Below are 22,193 nucleotides of genomic sequence, written 5' to 3'. Positions count from 1 at the left end.
CATGTTTGCACTCCTTAGGGTATGTGCACACGTTGTGGATTCGTGTGCGGATTTTTCAGCGTGGAATCTGCAGAATCCTCAGGTCAAAATACCCACGTTTTTACTGTGGATTTTGTGCGGATTTGGCCTGCGTTTTTACACCTGCGGATTCCTTTAATGGAATGGGTGTAAAAACGCTGCAGAATCCGCACAAAGAATTGACATGCTGCGGAAAATAAACCGCTGCGTTTCTGCGCTGATTTTTCTGCAGCATGCGCATACGAATCGGCAACGTGTGCACATACCCTTAAGTCTTCATATTTGCTAAACACTCCTATCTAGTCAAGGCAAATAAAAGATTATGCTGACTTACCGTACTTACTTTCATTCACAGTGATTCTGGAGGGTCTATCAACATTGGATTCAGAGAAATCAAAAGCTGTCTTAATATCACAGTTCCTCACACGAGTAGAACAAGGAAAGCATCTTGGTAAAACACGATTCCTTTGTTGTTATTTTGTGTCTCTAGTCCAATACTACTGTGCTAATGCATCAAACCAAACTTGCGCATTACATGCCATTTTCTCTAGATGTGCAGTTTGAGTCAGATGAGACGCTTACACCTCTAGAAGCTGCTGCAATGGTGTGGGATCAGATTATTAAGGAAGAAGAAGACAACGACCTGAGAATTCTCCAAGAAGAAATAAAAACATTGGTTAAGGTTCAGGTGAGGAACCAAAGTTGAAGCAAATTTTTTGTTTTGCTGTGATAATTAGAGGTAATATTCGACCATATACCTGATGCTTCTTTTTTGCCACTATTTTCTGTAAACATGGTAAAATCACTGCATTTATGGGAAGTCGTGTCAGTAAAAAAAAAAAGCATTGCGAACGCATGTTTGGAGAAGACTTTACATGTCAGGTTAGAATAATCATTTAAGCATCAATATATTATGGCACTTTAAAGTTGTAAACTGTGTGCCATCGGAGGAGGATTTATTTTATTTTCGCAGGATCCAAACTCCATCTAAGGGCTCTTTCAGACTTCAGTATGAACGGTACGTGTGGTGACAGTTTTCACACGTACCGGAGACACTTACACAAGTAGACACATTCAAGTGAATGGTTCTGTGCACATGTCAGTGTGTTTCCACAGACTGTGTGTCCGTGGGCAGAATACGCTGACATGTCCTTTTTTTAACAGCAGCACGGGATGCAAAACATCCCGCACATGTGCACACTGATTACCCACGGATGTTATCCGTGTGTCATCATCAATGTGACACACACCAGCGCTTGGGAAGCAGCTGTACAGTTAGCGCTGTTTCCCTGGTGCCAGGTGCTGAAGACCACTCTCATCATTCTCCCCTGCTTGTGCTGTGATCAGCCCAAGCAGGGGAGAATGCTGAGAGCTATATTCAACTGATAACGGCCAGATCAGGCGGGACTGTAGGCAGAGTCTTATCTTTCTGCTCTAGGCCAGAGAAACTAAGGAAAGACCTGCCTACAGGCTGTGCTGACATTAAAAAACGGACATGTCAGCGTATTTTGCCCATTAACACGTGGTCCATGGAAACACACTGACATGTGCATAGACGCATTTACTTGAATAGTCAAATAGTGCTCCTTTTCTTTCGAGTCTCTCCGTATGGTGAAGTAGTACTGTACAACCACGTATGGGGTATTGCCACGTTCAGTAGAAATTGGGACATACCCACTTCTTGTGTGAAAATGTAAAATCTTTGGCTACAACAAAATTTTGATGGTAAAAATGTAGTTATTTTGTCTTCACTGCCCAATGGTATAAAATTCTGTGACACACCCATGGTGTCAATATGATCACTGCACCCATAGATGAATTCATTGAGATGTGTAGTTTCTAAAATGGAGCCACTTATGGGGGGTCCTGCTGTTCTGGCCCCTCATTGGCTCTCCCAGTGGGTCATGGCACCTGCAAACCATAACAGTAAAATCTAGCGCTCCCTGCCTTCTGAGCTTTGCACTGTACCTGAAAAATATTTCCCAATTACATGTAGGGTGTTGGCGCACTCAGGAAAAAATGGACCTCAGTTTGTTGTAAAAAAAATGTCCTATTAGCACTTAGAAAAATTAAAAACTTGGAGCTAAAACAACATTTTAGCGGTAAAAATGTAATTTATTCTTTCTTCAATGCTCAGTGGTATAAAATTCTGTTAGGCACACGTGGTGTTAATATGATTACTGCACCCCAAATAAATTCATTGGGGAGTGTAGTTTGGAAAATGAGTTCACATATAGGGGGTTTGTGTTGTTCAGAACTCTAATATGGCGCCTCTTCCCTTCTGAGCTTTGCACTGTGCCTCAAAAATAGTATTCCCCCACATATGGGGTATCAGCGTACTCAAGAGAAATTGCACAACAACTTTTGGGGTCCAATTTCTCCTGTTATCTTTGTAAAATAAAAAAATGGGGGTGAAAAGATAATTTTTGTGGAAAAAATATGATTTTTTTATTTTTACGGCTCTATGTTATAAACTTCTGTGAAGCACTTTGAGGGTTCAAAGTTCTCACCACACATCATATTTCCACTGTTTAGGCACATCAGGGGCTCTCCAAACGCGACATGGCGTCTGATCTCAATTCCAGCCAGTTTTGCATTGAAAAAGTCAAATGGCGCTCCTTCCCTTCTGAGCTCTGCCATGAGCCCAAACAGTAGTTTACTCGCACATATGGGGTATCAGCCTACTCAGGACAAAATGCAGAACAAATTTTGTGGTCCAATTTCTCCTGTTACCATTTGTAAAATAAAAAAAAATTGGTAATGAAGTAAAATTTTTGTGAAAAAAAAGTTCATTTTTAAAAAAACAAATTCCTGTGAAGCACCTGAACGATTAATAGACTTCTTGAATGTGGTTTTGAGCACCTTAAGGGGTGCAGTTTTTAGAATGGTGTCTCTTTGGGGGTATTTTCTATCATATAGACCCCTCAAAGTGACTTCAAATGTGATGTGGTCCCTGAAAAAAAAAAATGTTGTAAAAATGAGAAATCGCTGGTCAACTTTTAACCCTTATAACTTCCTAACAAAAAAACACTTTGGTTCCAAAATTGTGCTGATGTAAAGTAAACGTGTGGGAAATGTTACTTGTTAAGTTTTTTTGTGTCATATCGCTGTGATTTAAAGGCATGAAACTCCAAAGTTGGAAAATTGCGAAGTTTTCAAAATTTTTGCCAAATTTCCATTTTTTCACAAATAAACACAAGTCATATCAAAGAAATGTGACCACTATCATGAAGTACAATATGTCATGAGAAAACAGTGTCAGAATCACCGAAATCCATGGAAGCGTTCCAGAGTTATGACCTCATAAAGGGACAGTGGTCAGAATTGTAAAAATTGGTCTGATCATTACCATGCAAACCACCCTCGAGAGTAAAGGGGTTAAAAAGCGAACCTTGGAGTGAAGTGAATGAATATGGGACAAAACCTTTCTTCAGGAGCGCTCCTGATGATTAAGGGTAAGTTTCCACGGTCTGGATTACATCAGGATTAGCTGCGGATTGGGCGCTGCGTACAGCCGCAGTGTTTAATCCGCAGCATCCAGAAATCCCATCTCCACTATGCCTACTAAAACGCGGGTGACACACCCACGAATCCGGATATGCGGCGCGTCTTTATAGAACACAGCATGTCTGTTTATCTTGCGGAGACGCTCCGTCTTCACAAGATAAATAATACAGTCTATGGATATGATGCGGTGATTCCGCATGTGTTCAATTAACACTTGTGGAATCACCGTGTGTTGAAAGGGGGTGGCGCTTTGGGCGGAGTAGGCTTTCCGCTGCGTCCAATGCGCCGGCAGTCCGGACCGTGGAAACATACCCTAACAGTTTGGACTAGTGGCGTAGTTGCGTCGTTGGCCCAAACTATGTGCCCTGCCATGCTGCTAGCTGTGGCAGCGTTGGCTCTGCGGAATCAGAGGGTTGCAGGAACATCCTAAGCTGGCCGGGTACAGCACGCTGGCCACTCTCGGAGTACCAGCTCTAGAGCGTGATAGCGCTGTTTTTCTGGCTGCAGAAATATTTTTCTAAGCATTTTTCATAAACATGCAAATGAATTCTGTGAGTTCACTGCCTCCTATTTATACATGCATTCTTTTACAGGCTGTAACCGTTTGCATGGAAAAGGGAAGATTTAAGTTGGCATCAGAAGTTCTTGACCGACAGTTTGAAGAATCTGAGACAAATAAGGTCTCTCAAATCTTCATGTGAACGAGCTGCTAAATATGTTATACAAATGTATAGGTAAAAGTTCCCAAATCTCGAAGGAACTATAGATCTGAGTGTATAATTAGAATTTATTGTTTAAGTGTCAGGGAGCCATCTAGTGGTATTTTTGCTAAATGCAAGTCATAAAGTAATCGGGAACACTTAAGTGTGAATTAGCAGTTTTACTTTAGTTTTTGGCCTGCATTGTATGATTTATACAGATCAGGAGTTTTTCAGCTTGTGCGCTATATAAATTTGAGCTAGACTAGTTTTTAACAGCTTCTTGTGAGTTTATTTGCTGCATTAAATGTAATTATAAATACCTATAATTAGCAAATCACACTCATTCTGTCTGGGGAGGTAATCCCTTTAGTGACTGAAATGCCCCCTGTCTTGTTACACTGAGAGGAACCTGTCCTGAAGTATTAGGATAGGTGCCTGTGCACCTCCATTCGTATGTAAGATGTCATTTTTGTTATTCAGTCTTACACATAGCCGGTTTTAGATAAATGCTCACATATTGCACCATCACACACGAACATTTAGGTTGCATTTACATGCACTGAGTCCAAGCTGTTAGGCTAGTTTCAGGCTAGCGTTCGGAGGTGCAGGGCTGCCGCTAAGCTCCGCCCCCGGCCGCGCCTCCTCCGGTCAGCTCCTTCTCTGATCACATGACACTGCATGCGATCAGCGTACCCTATAGTTAGCATTGGGTATGCTGGCCGTGCGCTGGGCTGATTTTGCTTGCGCCCTTTTGGCACTGCACTGAGTGCCCAAAAATGCAACACAGTGCACGGCCAGCGTACCCATCGCTAACTACAGGGTACCCTGATCGCATGCAGTGTCATGCGATCAGAGGAGGAGGCACGGCCGGGGGCGGAGCTTAGCGGCGGCCCTGCGCTGCGCCTCCGAACGCTAGTCTGAAACTATCCTTAAACAAGCACAACATTCAAGTCGTTCGGCACTTGTTTATTGGCCTCTTTACATAGGCTGACAAAGACTGATGGGCACAGAACAATCTCTAGTCGATCGGTCTGTCCCCATACAGTATCATGTTATCAGCAATACATCTGCCATTTACACAGGGCAATGTGCTGATGAAAACTAATTATTTTTGTTCTGACATAAACAGTATAATCATCTCATGAATGAGCAGAATTTTACTTGTTCGTTGGAACATGAACGTTGCCGGTATTTATGCATTTGTATGCTGCATGCAAACACATATATGACATACATACATATATACACATAATGCGTGTTACACGCACATGCATTTACAGAGCACATACATACATAAAGACATGTATATACAGATTCATACATGCACAAAAAACATGCATAGAGACATGCTGCATACACAGAGCACATACATATACAGAGCACATGCACACACAATATGATACTTATCAATCTGTCTCTTCGTCAGTTCTTCTGGACTGTTGCACTGTAAAAGACGTGGTGACATTAAAGTCACAACCGTGATGTCACCACAGATCCTCAAGTAGTTTCTACAAATGTAGTTTCTGCAGCAAAAGGTGAGGGCCCCTAGATGACTAGGGGCTCTAGGATATTGCCCAGTAAGCTCCCTTACACCCAAGGCTGAGGTTATGTGCCTAGTTTCAGTAATGCTTTGGCATACATGGTGCCAATGTCTGCAGCTACGCAGTAGTACTTAGGGAGCCTCAGACTAGAGAATATTGCCGTAGATCAGAGATGAGCGGATCGATCCGCGTTGTTGATGTTGAATTTCCTGAATTTCGCAGTTTCACGCGAATTTGTGCATTTTGAAATTGAACTCACGATTCGCCAAAAAACTTGCTCGGCACCATTTCTCACACTGTTGCAGCATCAGAGAGTAGGTTAATGTCTTTTTTTTGCATGGTCTTCCCCATAATGACCTGCAGGTGTGACATCTAGTGGATTATCATACCTTGCGTAGGGGGTCAGTACTGGGGCCATCACAAATCAGCGGTTCCCAGTGGAGCACAGTTTGTACGGCAGAGTTGTTTTCCATTTCTAGAGTTAGTGGGTAAACCTGAGAGCAGCGCGATGGCTCAGTGGTCAGCACTGTTGCTTTGCAGTCCTGGGTTCAAGGAGTTTGTATGTCCTCCCCGTGTTTGTATGGGTTTCCTCCAGGTTCTCTGTTTTCTTCCCACACTCCAAAGACTTACTGATAGGGAACGTAGATTGTGAGCCCCATTGGGGACAGCAATAATAGTGTATGTAAAGCGCTGTGGAATATGATAGCACTATATAAGTAATGCATAATAAATAATAATTATAAGTCTCTCTTCTGTAGAGTGTAAGCTCTTATGTTCAGTGGGATTATCCTATCCCCTACCTGTATTTTCTAAACAATTGCAAGCTTTCCGGTAATTATATTCGTGCAAGTTTATTCACCTCAAATCAAACTTTTTCAGAAAATTAAGCGAAGTTGGTGAATTCATTTTTCAAAAGATTCGCTCATCCTTACTGTAAATGCTTAAAACGTGGTTTTGTAGTGTTATGTCCTCAATTAAAGCAGATAGTGATAAAACATAAAATATTCTGTTTTTTTTCTTAGTATTTGAGGATGAAAATGTCTATGGTGGTTGGTAAAAAAGACCCATACCATGAATTCCTTGAGAATTTTTCTTATGTCAAAATGGTAAAGAAAATCAAATCTTACATCAGTCTTATGTTGACCAGAAGACCTCCTGTATTTTTGCTACAGGTGAGTTAACTTTGTTGTAGAGATTTGCAAGCAGGTTGTAAGTAAGTGGTTCTGTTCACACTGACATCATGGCTACCTATTATAACAAAGGGACAACAGCTGTTCTGAATCCATTCTTTGATTGGAAATTGCAGGTTGTGACTTAACCTGTATAGACTATATAGTCTACATAGTCTATATTGGCCTTATAGTGTGTGTGTGTGTGTGTGTGTGTATATATATATATAGACTGTAAGACGATTCTAATGTAGTTTACATAATACATGAGGGTACATTTTTCTTCACACATTTCATAAATGACAGCACGTGTCCTTATTAAAAATAAGTGAAATGTTTTCATTTTCAAATTTTTAGGCAGCAACAAAAATGGTAGAAGCCAAAGGGAATTTGGAAATCCAGCCAAGAGAGAATGAAGCACCGAGTAATACAAGGTACTACCAATACTGTACAGCACATTAGTGGACCTTGCTTTATTATATATTTTTTTAAATAATACTTAAAAGGGTTGTCCGGACTGCACACTCATGAATCCCCCTCAAACACGCACTGGGCGCTGCAAGGATTTGACTATTTCTGAACCGGGGTCGGCGGGGACATATGCGTTATGCATACCCCTGGCCAGAACCCGACTATTGGGCGCGGCCTCGCTCCATAGACTTGTAGAACGCTGCCTCGCTCAAAACCTAGTGACACACCCACTAGATGGACTATGATTGGGAGTATATATTACGTATACGAACCTTCCGGTCCCGGCTCAGAAACTGGTGAGTCCTCACAGCACAGAGTGCGTGCGTTGAAGGGACTCATGATAAGAATGTATATAAGTATTTTATGGGATTGTCAAGGCTACGGTTAGGTAGATTCATAACTGGTTCAGTGATCATACTCAGAGTGTGGTAATAAATGGTTGCACATCCAATTGGAAGAGTGTTTCAAGTGGAGTACCACAAGGCTCTGTCCTGGCCGCAGTGTTGTTCAACATTTTTAAAAATTATCTAGATAAGGGAATTAAAGGTTAATTAAAAAGCTAGGAGAGATAACGAACACTAAAGAAGACAGAGAAAGAGGATTCAGAAGGATCTAGATGAGCTTGAACAATGGGCAGCGACTAATAGAATGGTATTTAACAGGGAGAAATGCAAGATTCTACATCTGGTCAAGAAAAAAGAAAATTACATCTACAGAATGGGAGGAATAAAACTAAGTAACAGCACATGTGAAAAAGACTTGAGTATACTAATAGATTACAGACTGCACATGAGTCAACAGTGTGATGCAGCTGCAAAAAAGGCAAACACAGTTCTGGGATGCTTTAAGAGAAGCATACAGTCTAGATCACGTCAAGTAATTATCTCCCCCTCTACTCCTCCTTGGTCAGTCCTCATCTACAATACAGTGTTCAGTTCTGGGCACCACATTTTCAAATAGAAATTGAAAAACTGGAGGAAGTTCGGAGAAGAGCTACCAGGATGGTGAGCAGACTGTCCTGCAAGGAACGGTTAAGTCTGGGAATGTTTAGCTTGCAAAAAAGAAGGCTAAGAAGAGACTTAATAGCTGTTTACAAATATCTGAGTGGATGTTGCAGTGTAGAGGGATCATCATTATTTTCATTTGCACATGGAAACGCGAGAAGCAACGGAATGAAACTGAAAGCCAAAAGATAGAGATTAGATATTAGAAAAAACTTTTTGACAGTGAGGGTGATCAATGAGTGGAACAAGCTGCCATGAGATGTGTCGAATTCTCCTTCAATGGAAGTCTTCAAACAGAGGCTGGACAGATATCTGTCTGAGATGGTTTAGTGATTACTGCATTGAGCAGAGGATTGGACACGATCACACTTGAGGTCCCTTCCAACTCTAACATTTTATCATTCTATGAGTCTGCAATCACAGAGACTGAATTCAGACTTATCAATTTAGACTTGACATCTCCAGGAATTAATACTCAGCGTCTGCACAAGATGACTTTATGTATTGTTATGGATTTTATTAACATTAAAGAAGTTGTCCACCACTTAGACAACTTCATCTTATAACCCTCTCTTGGTCCCAATAAAATAATAAAGCCTATAGTCCCCTCCCGTGTCGGCATTTGTTCTCCCGGAGCCCCCGTGTTGTGTTGTGACGCTGGCACCTAATCAGCACTGTCATCACCTTCAGACAAATCGAACATAAAGAGGAAGTCATCCCCAGCTGCAGCCCAGACTTCCTCTTCATGTTCGATTTGTCCGAAAGCGGAGACTGACGCCAGTGCTGATTGGGCAATGCCGTCACGTGTCACAACACCACACGGGGGCCCCACAAGAGCTAGTGCCGACACTGTGGGAATAATGTCGGCACGAGAGGGGAGTATAAGCTTTATTATTTTATTGAGGCAAGCATTTTGCTCATAAGGTTTTCCTAGTAGTGGACAACCTCTTTAATAGTTTATCCTGTTCAGGAAGGACAAAAGTAAGCAACCACAAACCTCCGTCATCAATGAGCGAGATTGTTTTTTAATGGATTTTCCTTTAAGACATGTAAGGTGATGCAACAAAGACATTATAACACATTAAACTGTAAACCAGCTGATTGCAGTGGGCTGTCTTCTGTAGCCCCCCAGGGATCAATTGTTATACCCAGGGAAGTTTTATATACACTCTATTCTGCTGACAGGCCGACGTGTAATGATACATGGGCTGCTTCTGCCTGACTGTGAGCAATTCTCACAGAGCAGATCTCTATTCGGGCTCATTTTACAGCCTACAGTAGAAATGACTGCAGACTTTATAATTACATGTTTTGAACAGATCCACAGTTTTTAGAGCTGACATTGACCTAAACATTAAAATATTTACCACCTACACTTATATACCACTAGAGGGAGCTCAGCGCCCACTGCTCTCGTTGCTAGCTATATACGTCTGTATACAGTATACCAGCTCAGCTGCTGTCAGACCGATCTTATTTATCTCTACTATAGAGTAAGTAGCTGTCAGGAAAGAGGAGCAGCTTTTCAAATGAGGTACTAAAGAAGAGTGGGCATAGGGGAATGAATGTACGCTGTGTGCACATATATTAGGCAATTTGTATTTTTGATGATTAATTTTATTATTAAACAAATCAACTACAGTGCTTTTTCAATCCTAAAGGTTAAACCTGAAGCCTGAATATTTAAAAAAAGTAAAAGGTGAGGTTTTATTTTTTTTTGACGATTATGGAGGCCACTGTGCTCTTAGGAACCTTGAGTACTGCAGAAATTCTTTTGTAACCTTGGCCAGATCTGTGCCTTGCCACAATTCTATCTCTGAGCTCCTTGGCCATTTCCTTTGACCTCATGATTCTCATTTGGTCTGAAGGTACTGTCACACTTAGCGATGCACCAGCGATCCCGACCAGTGATATGACGCGGTCAGGATCGCTGGTACATCGCTAAGTGGTCGCTAGTGAGCTGCCACACAGGCAGATCTCACCAGCGACATCGCAGGGGTCAGGGGTCGTTACTTACCTGTCACACCAGGCGATCCTGCGTCCTCCCGCCCTGCTCCACGCGTCGCTCGTCATCACAGCAGGAAGTGCCGCAGGAAGCTGACGACGAGAAACGGTCCTGGACGTTCTCGCGCGATCAGCGATAACCAGCGGGGGAGCCGGTCGGAGGTAAGTATCAGACACAGCGATGTCGCTAGCAATATCGCTATAACGTCACAAGTTATAGCGATATTGCTAGCGATATCGCTTAGTGTGACAGTACCTTGACACGCACTGTGAGGTCTTTTATATAGACAGGTGTTCGCCTTTGCAAATCAAGTCCTATCAGTTTATTTAAACACAGCAGGACTCCAATGAAGGAGTAGAACCATCTCAAGGAGGATCACAAGGAAATGGACAGCATGTGACTTAAAGGGAATCTGTCACCTACTTTTGGCGGGCTATTTAAATGATGTTTGTCCTGTCCGATGGGCGGTGTTTCCGATCGTTGCCACCTCCCCATCCTTGGCCGCCCTCCGCAGTTTTTTCATGAATAGGAGTAGGTGTCCACCATCTTTTGCGCGTGCGCTAAGCATTCTTGGCACGCGCAGTATGCTTTGCCCAACTGCGGGCAAAGCCGGAAAGCCTTACTGCGCATGCGCCGGTTAACTAGGCCCCGGAACACAGCAAAATACTTCCGGGGCTTAATTAACCACGCATGCGCAGTCAGGCTTTTTGGCTTTGCCCGCAGTTGGGCAAAGCATACTGCTCGTGCGCGAGACAAGAATGCATAGCGCACATGCAAAAGGTGGCGGAACCTACTCCTATTCATGAACAAACAGCGGACGGCGGCCAAGGATGGGGAGGCGGCAACGATCGGAAACACCGCCCATCGGACCGGACAGACCTCATTTAGATAGCCCGCCAAAAGTAGGTGACAGATTCCCTTTAAATATGAGTGTCTGAGAAAAGGGTCTGAATACTTTATGACCAATATTTCAGGGGGGGGGGGGGTTTAATAAATTTGCAAAAATTTCTACATTTGTTGTTTTTTTTTTTTTTGTTTTTTTTTCTCAGTCAAGATGGAGTGCAGAGTGTACATTAATGAGAAAAAAATGAACTTTTTTGAATTTACCAAATGGCTGCAATGAAGCAAAGAGTGAACAATGTAAAGGGGTCTGAATATTTTCTGTACCCACTGTACACATCATATGATCTGCTTCATCCAATAAGCATTCAAGGTTATTAAGCTTAGAGTTGGAAAATCTGCATAAAATTGATATGGGCTAAATACTGCATTGCCTAATTATGCACACCGTGTAATGAAGCAAAAAGTGAACAGTTGATGCCGGTAAACAGTTCTCCTTGCATCCTTGCACTTTGCTCTGCAGGGTCAGATGGGGTCTTGGTTTCTGTGACGGGGCACCAACATCCCAGAGGCTTCTATCAGCCTTAATCCAGCACTGCCAGAGTTCTAGACTATATAACAGTGTATCTGTCCAGAGCTGCATGTATTGTTCCGCACTCCATCTTGGGCTCCTGGGTAAACGCTGAAAGATGGTCCTCGGTTATTTTCCAAAGAAAATCAATGACTTCATTGAGGGATATGAAATGTAGAATATAACATTTATCCTTCCTTTGACCTCCTTTCATGCAGTGACTGAATTTTTAGCTGCACGCAGTAATGTAGTCTACCATGATGGCCTGCTGACCAAGCAGGAGAACCTGGTGTAAACCAGACTCAAGACGCAGAAGAATTGCCTCCTGTGTTTAGTAGTATGTCAGTCGTGCAACGTGCTTTCATATTCTGAATTATTGTTTGTAGCTTTCAAGAGGAAGACATCTCTACAAGTGAGTTTAAAGACACATCTGAAGAGAAGAGCAGGATGGATTTAAGTCAGTAAGTGTAAGGTTCTGCCTTGTCATCCATCTGTAACCTTGTGAATGATGAGGGAAATGTACTGAATGATGTAATAGATAAGAGTGAAGTCCACACCAAGCTCTGTAATACTTTCTCATTCTATATGACTATATTACTAGATATTGTACATTTGCTTCATAAGAGGTCTATGGAACTATTATTATACTCTAGCTTGTTGAACCGCTTTAGTAATGAAGTCATTTTATTTACTTCAACTCCACTTGAAATGCATATCGTGAAATACGGCTGACTGAAGGAGATCACTGGCCCAAGTCATCAAAAATTCTACCCCAATGTATTGGAACAAAAAGTGTTGGAAAGCTGCCTCATTTTGTGCAACTTGAGACATTCTCACACCGTGAGTGGACAGAGCTGGAACAGGAGGCATAGCAACCGCCACTCATCAAATTCATGACTAATGACAGCATTTGCTACTACATAAATGTTATTCCAGCAGGGAATGGAGTAGGATTTTGTGGTGAGGTGCACTCCATTCGTCCAACCCTCCAGATTCATGAAGAAGCATATACCTCTTCATGAATCAGAAGAGTCTGACTCCAGCATCTCTCACTAAAGTGAAACTGTCAGCAGGATATTGCTCAGTAAACTACCGAGATTGTCAGGTCGGCGCTGTTATACTGATTACAATGATACCTGGTGATGAAATCCATCTTGTGGTTGTTGTTTAATCTTTATTTGCAGTTTTCAGTTAATGAGATTCTCGTGCTTCGGGGCAGTGTGGACAGGGCTTTATGTGGTGTGCCATTTTGGTGAATGATAATTTTTTTTTTGTAACCACACAATATTTTATGCAGTTTGTAAAATAAGGGGCAGGTTAGTGACGGACCAGTGACCTGTCATAAGTCATGCAGACGAATATGTAAGCTGAACACCACATAAAGACCCCTCCCCCCCTACAGGCTGCTCCGGAGCACGAGAATATCATTAACTGAAGCTATAAATAAATATTAAACAACCACAAGACGGATTTCATCACCAGAGATCATTGTAATCAGTATAACGGCGCCGACCTGACAGTTTCTGTAGTTTACTGAGTAAAATCCTGCTGACAGGTTCGCTTTAAAACCGGCGTGAATAATGTCGGTCTTGAAGAATCAGGTTCTGTTATCTATTTCTCTATAGCATTTGATATTCTTTGATATTTCTTTCTCTGCACAAATTGAAATGATGAATTTCTGCCACTACTAATGGGAGAGAATGAGCTTGTTCCATAATGCATCTTACTATTGAATTCAATGTATAATACGCCGGGAGCTAAACTCATTTGTTTCTGTTTTTATTTTACAAGTAACAAATCACCGGATGAGGTTGCACACAATACAGATAAAGTAACAGAAAGGTAATATATGTTTGCTTTAGTTTTCCTTTTTTTTTTTTCCTTTTACGTTTTCAAGACCCCCTGCTTGTGGTCTGTGCATGAGAATGCTTATTGCTTGTACCCTGCTTATATCCAGGTGGCACAGGCAACTGACTAGTAAGTGTATCAGATCTCTTCTCTAAAAAGCCATATACCTTTACATGTGTTAGTCAGGTAAGAGGTACTGTATGGGATAAGAAAATTGTGATAAAATCTCGGTTACGTCTCAGTTCTTGTTTGTGGGAAAACAAATTATTAGCAACCTTGCAATTATATCAAAAATTAAAAAAAAAAAAAAAAAAGCTTGACTTGCTCTCCCAATATGGAAGCATTAATTTCTGTCAAATTTCTTATATTTCACCAACATATTACACATCACCGTAAAAAGATTGATACTATTCACATGAGTCCTTGATCTCCATGAAACTCGTAAAGTAATTTTGCACAATCGGTTTGTTGAGGTAGGGCTAAATTAACCCTTCACGGTTGAGCCAGTGATTTCCAAATTAATTTACAGGGCGTTGCTAGCAACAGGGAATGACCACACGGAGACGGGGGTCTCTGTACAGGAGGATCGAGGCAGATCACTGAGCCCCTTTACTGAATCTCACATTACATAGCATTCTGCTTAATTATGCAAAGTATACAGCTACCAATAGAATCGTAATACATTTAAGCCAATAGTATTGCAAGAAAATCAGAATATGTCCCTAGCTGCGTGACGTAGAATATAGAACAATAGCGCATTCTTTTAGGGTCTCATCTCATATCTCATATCTTGTACAAGCTAGAACAGTCTGGTTTCATAACAGCCGTGAACTTTCATCTAGTTAAGTTACAAAATTTAACTCGTAAACAACAAAATGGCGTTGCAAGCACAAAAATGGATCCCGAAGAACAAGATGTCCCGTACATCTGAATACTGTACTTCACAATTCCCCCCTAGATAAATTTTGATAACACATATGCAGCATCAGAGGTGCTATCCCAAGCTAACAGCTTGAGGGGTACTGGTCTTCACATGACTGATGCCGTGTTACCAGTCATGGCTGTCGCGGCGCACCCGTCCCCCCTGTATACTGCAGTTCACGAATAACAATTTTTGATGACGGTGGTGGGGATCTTTTGTAGGTAGCCGTGCGCTTGGCTTCAACATCTTCATCAAGTAGCCTTTTGAGATCGGTGCAGAGAAGAGCAGGGGCAACGACACCTTTGGTATCATCATTAGCTGTCTTAGTGTAGAATTTCCTAATACATACAGAAATACACCAAAGAACAAGTTTTAGTATCACATATACAACAAGGATACAGGTAGCAATGTGTAACAAGCTCTGTAAGATCCCAGCTACCCAGCCCCCAATTCCCTTAAATCAATTGGCTGGATTGAGAAAGGAGAAAGTGTCTGACCACCAACTGTCCTTAGTACGATCATTGTCTTTCTCGTATTGCTCTCTGAGTCTTTGAATATCTTCTAACTTTAACCTTAACTTCATAGTACTGTTAGGATCTATATAATGACAGCAAGCGGGTCCAATGACCTGACACATACCACCTTGTGCTGCTGTTAAGTAGTCCAGCACTATAGGATGTTGATTAGTGACTATAATAAGTTGATTTTGGACAGCAACAGTAGTGTTAAGTATATCCAATATATCCCAAATTTTATCATCTAGATAGTCTGTGGCCCTAACCAATTTATCCCATATTTGTGTAATCATAGGGTAAATGAAAATAGAACTGACAATTTTATTGGCCACACTCATCTGCACTATATGTGGTCTCCCTGAAGGGCGGTGTGAATTGTCCGCAGCTCTTTTGTATAATGTATGTTTGGGTATAGCCTGTGTATCCAACTGTTCGGAATAACAAAGGTGGCCGGGGTCAAGCGACCTAGAGTACAAGTACCTCTTACCCCTACTGGCACCTATTTATAAGCATTGTCTCCACATACCCAGAACATGTCATCAGGTAAATCCCATAGGGCTGAATGTTGCAGTACCAATCTATGCACTAAGTCTATGAATGCAGATGCATTCTCAAGCATACACCAAGCTGGAGATTGCCCTAAAGGACTACAACCACCTACATCGGGATTTCCACAAGTGGGGGTTCCTAGTACATATTCAGAGGACTCATTACAAGATATATTGCCAGGGATACTGGCACAGGTTTCGTTAGAACCCTGGGGAAACATATTAGAATATTCCCATGACGTGTTATGTAACCTTCTTTCTAGCAACATTGGTTTGAAAGCATCAGTGGAGTGTGAAGTTACATTGAAACTGACTTGTAGACCATACGTTGGAACTTGCCCCAGATTGGTTAAACTAGTCTTATTCTTAGGGACCCATACCCCTCCTTTGTAGGCCAAATATTGAAGTTGTGTATTACTTCCTGAAAGGTTACCTTGTCACTAGGGGTATCCCACAATAGGTATACCAACAGTTAAATTCCATAATTTAGCATTATCTGTGGCATTATTAGCGAGTGTGTCAGAGCAGTCAGTCCAAGCAAATAACTCCTCTGGTGGAACAGGGATAGCCAAAAAGGGGATGCTTGTGGCTGACACTGGTGAATATGTGCAAATCCAACAGTCTGCCAGAGACTGGGAATTGTCCAACAAATCTCTCGGTAATTTTTCATGATGTTGTATAAACTTATTATTCAAGGAAGTTGGGGAATTTAGGCTGTCCCATGCAGTTACCAATAATATAAAAAATGCGAAAAACCAAAACATTATGTCCCTTCATTTGCGATTGGCTTGTTAGGTGATGAGGAGGACTTCATAGGGACCGTCATACAAGGGTTCTAGTCCGTACTTCCTGACATGCCTTTTTCACGACTACCAAATCACCAGGCTTCAGGTTATGACAGGTGTCGGTTTCTGCTGAATCTGGAGAAGAAAAGGAAACTAGAACATGGGTGTTAGTAAAAAATCTTGCTAAGCTGAATAACACATTGAACAGCACAGTCAGTTTCTTCTGATAACTGCTGAAGCTGGAAATTTGCAACTGGGGGCCTAGCACCAAACAATATCTCATATGGGGACAGGCCATATTTTACAATAGGGGTAGTACGGATATGGTAGAGTACAATGGGTAGGAGCTCTGGCCATGGAGCCGTAGTCTCCTGCATCATTTTGGTCAATTGTCCCTTCAGTGTGCCATTTAACCTCTCAACTTCCCCACTGGATTGTGGGTGATACGGAGTATGGAGGGCTTCAGTGGATCTAAGCATTGTTAGAGCTTCTTGGTACACATGAGAAGAAAAGGCCGGACCTTGATATCAACAACTTCTGGAACCCTATATCTGCATATAACTTCCATTACCAGTTTCTTCGCTGTGGTTTTTGCAGTCATGTTGGTAACAGGGAATGCTTCCGGCCAACTGGAGAACCGGGGCCCAGTAGAATTTTTGCACCAGTGCAAGGGCCTGATTCTTTCCTCGATGTGTAGGCCCATGTGCCCATATGGCAATAGCAGGGTACATCCGCTTAGGGAGACACACGAGTCGTTCCTTTTTTCCAGAGACCATTATCCATACGTGCCCCATCAGTCTTCCATTGCTTCACCTCTTCCTTTGGAGACATTCTCTGCATCGTCATTAAGCGGACTCACAGGGTTCGACAGAATACTTCAGTCTGTTGTAGATCATCAGGTTCTTGTAGGGTCAGTGCTTCTTGTAACTGTTTACGCTGAGAGCGTGTGGTCACCATAGTTGGTTCAACGGGTAAGAGAGCGGCGGCTTTTGCTTGCATATCCGCAAATGCGTTGCCAACAGTCTGTGGGCTGTTCCTAGGACCGTGCGCCCTAACTTTGATAATGGCCACCTGAGTAGGTAATTTGATCGAGTCCATGAGGGTTTTAACAGCTTCAGCATTTTTCACTGGGGTTCCGGCAGTAGTAATAAACCCTCGATTGGCCCACAGAGCCCCAAAATCATGAGCAATACCAAATGCATACCGTCAGTCCGTGTATATATTAGCCCGTCTGTTCTTGGCCAAAGTACGTGCAGTAGACAGAGCCTGGAGTTCTGCTTCTTGTGCTGACTGAGGGCGGGAGAGCAGCTGCGTGCACTACAGTGTCCTCTGTGGTAACAGCGTATCCCGTGTGGAATCTACCAAACTTGTCAGCATATCTTGAACCATCCGTGTATAACACCAGATCAGGATTTGGGAGTGGATTCTCCACATTTGGTGGAGTAGCTGTTTCTTCAGTCAGAAGTTGAGAACAATCATATTGGAGGTAATCCTCATCACTGCCATCTTTCCTTCTAGTTCATTATGCCGTCTTTCAAGGCATTGTAAAGGGGTTGCATTATGCGGGATGCATCCGGTATCCACTGACGACAGTAGGTACATAGTCCAAGAAAACGCTGGAGTTCAGTTTCATCTTTTGGGAAAGGAAGGGAGCTGACAGCTATTTTTCTTTCTTCTGCGAGGTGTCTGACACCCTGAAGGAGACAGTGACCCAAGAATATCACTTGACCAAGGCAGAACTGAAGTCTCGAGGCCGAAACCCGACAGTTCAGTGCTGCCAGATACTTAAGGAGGCTAACAATGGCAGAAATGGCTAAAGACACCTGCTCATATTTTTTTTTTTTTTTTTTTTTTGCAAACTGGTTGGGACTGTTTTGGGCCCCTTGTGGCATAACTGTCCATGTTAACTGTCATCCCTGATAAGTGAATGCAAATAGACACTGGCAGTCTGGGTGTAACGGAATGCTAAAGAAGGCATTGGTAAGATCAATAACTGTAAACCAAGCAGCATCCTGGGGTATTTGGGACAAAAGAGTATGAGGATTAGGCACCAGGTTTGAGAAACACTTTTACTGGTTCTACGGGCATTTTCCCTATAGCATTTGGCCATTTTTTTACCAGAGTTTAGATAGTATCTCTGAGAGGTATGGGGTGAGTCATTGATCCTCAGGCAATATTGGGGATGGATCTGAGCCTATCAGGGCCATCATAACTGTGGGAAAGGCATGCAAAATACAAATTTCCTCACTGTCTTCATCTACATAGGGATTTTATAACATAAGAACCATCTGACCATCATCTTGGAATTGTATTCTGGAGCGGTACTGTGATAATTAATCTACCCCTAGTAAATTTACAGGACATGTGGGAGAGATCACGAACTGAGCAGTAACGAGAATTAGCAGGGAGGGGCTGAGGAGCAGGGTTCCCACTAGCTGAAGTCGAGGAAGGGGGCTGAAGGGCACACTGTGCTCGCAGCTGCGGTGGGGGCTGGAGGCTGCTGTTTGCCTTTGTTTTGTTTTTTTTCTGTACGCTGAACAGATGGGTTAAATTCTTCTGCGGTGGCTCATAAGAGATACTGTGAGCGTTTAACAAAGAAAAGGTGGGGGCTGCGACTCTCGGTCTCCTTGTACAATTGTCATCTAGCAGGGAGACCTCTTCTTTCAAATCATCACTTTTAACTATTTCCCTGACACATTAATATCAATCTTAGTTCCTTCGTAACCACATTCTCACAGCACAGTCACTTTCTTGAACCACAATACATTCCGTCTTTGCCATAATAATAGACAATTTTTCCTTCTTCAACATAGCAGTAACAGAAACAATCAGAATTCACTTTCTCTGTTCTTCCTAACACCTTCGTCACACAATTCATGTGCCAAGCCACAAAATTCTTCTTTTCCTTCCACAGATTCTCTCATTTAGAGCTAAATATCCTTACTTCAGTTGTGCACAATACTGGAGCGGCCGTCTCAGTCTGTTCCACAGGGTCAATAATCCCCCTCTGGGATTGCCCAAAATTCGCGGTACTCAGTGAAAGGAGGAGGGCGTCTCAGACTATCCCTCCGGACACCTCTGGTTATATATATATATATACCTGAGTTACGTATCCTACCCATCTTCGATCACTCACCACGCCTGACTACTAACAGTGAATTCAGTATTTCAGGATATTTTGACTATAAAGAGAGTCACAATCACTGGTCAATCCGGGGTGTCCGTCCCTTATGAGGTACGGTTCGAGCACTGGGCCCCCAACGGGACTACACCTCTATATGATTCCACCCACGAATCACCCCACCACGGGGACAAACCTCAGATCCTCTTTGCAGCAACAAGCACAGGAAAACCACACCAACGGCCAGTCTGAACAGTATAACTGCCAACTTACCGCGGCTGTGGGGGGGTGATCAGTCCCAATTTTCCAACACCTGTGTCCGCTCCGAGGGTCCTTTGTCTTGTTGTCCTCCGGGGGCAGAGGCGTCCCTACTCGGGGGCCCCACGTTTGGGCGCCAAGACTGTTGAGGTAGGGCTAAATTAACCCTTCACGGTTGAGCCAGTGATTTCCAAATTAATTTACAGGGCGTTGCTAGCAACTGGGAATGACCACACGGAGACGGGGGTCTCTGTACGGGAGGATCGAGGCAGATCACTGAGCCCCTTTACTGAATCTCACATTACATAGCATTCTGCTTAATTATGCAAAGTATACAGCTACCAATAGAATCGTAATACATTTAAGCCAATAGTATTGCAAGAAAATCAGAATATGTCCCTAGCTGCGTGACGTAGAATATAGAACAATAGCACATTCTTTTAGGGTCTCATCTCATATCTTGTACAAGCTAGAACAGTCTGGTTTCATAACAGCCGTGAACTTTCATCTAGTTAAGTTACAAAATTTAACTCGTAAACAACAAAATGGCGTTGCAAGCACAAAAATGGATCCCGAAGAACAAGATGTCCCGTACATCTGAATACTGTACTTCACAGGTTCACTTTTCATTGGAGGCTAGTAATGGTACGTCAGTGGCTTTAGGTGGTTTGTGCACCTAAATGCTTACTGACCACCAGTATGGCTCAAAACTGACCTGAGATATAAGGGAATAGCGTCCCCCGATGGGTGAAAATGCAGCAGCTGTGAGCTGTACACTATAGCTGACACCCTGCTGCATCAGTCACGACTGGTGTTGGCACCGACCATGGATGTTTAACCCCTTATATGCTGCTATCAATAGTGACTAGATGGTTAACAGTGTGTGGGGGCTTCCTCTTTAACCCCATCGGCACCTTGAGATCATGATTGTGTAGTCCTGATGGTTGCCATGCCAATTCACTGCCAAAATAATTTACGACCCAAAAATTTTCTTTCCTGTTATGGCACTTTGCATTAATTCCTTAAAAGATTCCAGTATATAGGTACCCCAAAGTCACTTGATTTAATTGTTATTTATTAACGATTATTTATGTGGTATGACTACCTGGATTAACAGGATAATCATTACAATTTTGAAAATTGCTAATTTTTAGACATTTTTGAAAAAAATTCTGATTTTTTTAATAAATAAACACAAAACATATCAACCAAAGCTTACCACTATCATAAAATATAATGTCTCACAAAAATAAAAAAACATTCTCAAAATCACTGGGATAGGTTGAAACATTCCAGAACATATCATTCACATAAAAAGGGACACTTGTCAGATTTGAAAAATGTGGCCTGGTCAATAAGGGCTTAATTTACTATAACATCAAGGTAGCCCCACATGCACTATCGTTGTATCCACACATTGTTCACCAGTAGGGGAACGGTTGTAGGATATGACTGCTTTAGAGCTGCAGTCTCTGGGAATAAAGAAGACTTTGATCATGGCTGTTACCCGTCTGTGAAACGTGATCTCCGCATTGTAGAAGAAGGATGGACCCTCTTGTAATTGCTTAGAAAATATTATGGAGCCAGCTTGCAATTAGCTAAAGATCCCCCAGGGTTGTCTCTTGTAAGAAACTTATGGCATAATAGGGTGTACCCTAATAGGGGCCTTTTTTTTTCATAAACCATAGATGCTAACTTATATGTGCCCCAAAATGGTACAAATTACAACTTTTTTACAGTAATGCACCCGCTTATTCAAAGATGATGCAAAAAAATAAAGGTATTTCCAGATTTCATAATGAAATATCAAAAAATTGTGTGGTCAATGACCTTTTCCACAAGGGGTATATTTTTGAAGACCAAGACAGAACCAGATTACCTGCAGGAAACCTGTTTTTAAAGGGAATCTGTCAGCAGGTTTTTGCTATCTCATCTGAGAGCAACATGATGTATGCAAAGAGACCCTGAATCCAAAGATGTTTCACTTAGATTACTGAGTGCAGTCATTCTGACACAGTTTTTAGATTTAGCAATACAGCAGAGCTGAGAAGGCAAACCCTGCCCACGCCATGCCCTCTATAGACACTGAGGTGCTTATTACAGGAGGGGGCGGAGTCGGAACAGAGCTCACTTAAACCCTTTATGACCTTGGACGTACCTATACGTCCAAGGTCGCCTCCCCGTTTGCTATGGGCTCCATCGATGAGCTCACAACATTTCCAATACATGTCAGCCGATTTTATCAGTTGACATGTGCCCCTAACAGCCCTCACATGGCCATATTGACGGAAAAATAAAAAAATTATGTCTCTGGAAAAGGGGATTAAAGAACGAAACCTCAAAAACGGAAAAACCCAAGGTGGTGAAAG

At 42.4% G+C, this 22,193-nt stretch overlaps 1 protein-coding gene across 5 annotated transcripts in view; it reads left to right on the top strand.

Annotated features, from left to right (window-relative positions):
* The window catches only part of TERF1 (telomeric repeat binding factor 1), a 65,671-nt gene that overhangs the window by 25,220 nt on the left and 18,258 nt on the right, over positions 1 to 22,193 (top strand). For 3 of the 5 annotated variants that reach the window (XM_073583840.1, XM_073583837.1, XM_073583838.1), the window contains exons 2-8: positions 374 to 469; positions 570 to 706; positions 4,119 to 4,205; positions 6,790 to 6,939; positions 7,294 to 7,370; positions 12,214 to 12,288; positions 13,619 to 13,669. In XM_073583840.1, the coding sequence (XP_073439941.1) occupies positions 374 to 469; positions 570 to 706; positions 4,119 to 4,205; positions 6,790 to 6,939; positions 7,294 to 7,370; positions 12,214 to 12,288; positions 13,619 to 13,669 (673 nt within the window). Of the gene's footprint in view, positions 1 to 373; positions 470 to 569; positions 707 to 4,118; positions 4,206 to 6,789; positions 6,940 to 7,293; positions 7,371 to 12,213; positions 12,289 to 13,618; positions 13,670 to 22,193 lie in introns of those variants that run through there. The other 2 variants (XM_073583839.1, XR_012233815.1) reach the window with 2 other exon arrangements.

This window comes from Dendrobates tinctorius, unplaced genomic scaffold, assembly GCF_039654945.1.
Source record: "Dendrobates tinctorius isolate UK_male_01 unplaced genomic scaffold, ASM3965494v1 ptg000082l, whole genome shotgun sequence".
Classification (NCBI taxonomy): domain Eukaryota; kingdom Metazoa; phylum Chordata; class Amphibia; order Anura; family Dendrobatidae; genus Dendrobates; species Dendrobates tinctorius.
The sequence above is the reverse complement of the archived record's forward strand: the minus strand, read 5'-3'. Positions and strand labels throughout refer to the sequence as shown.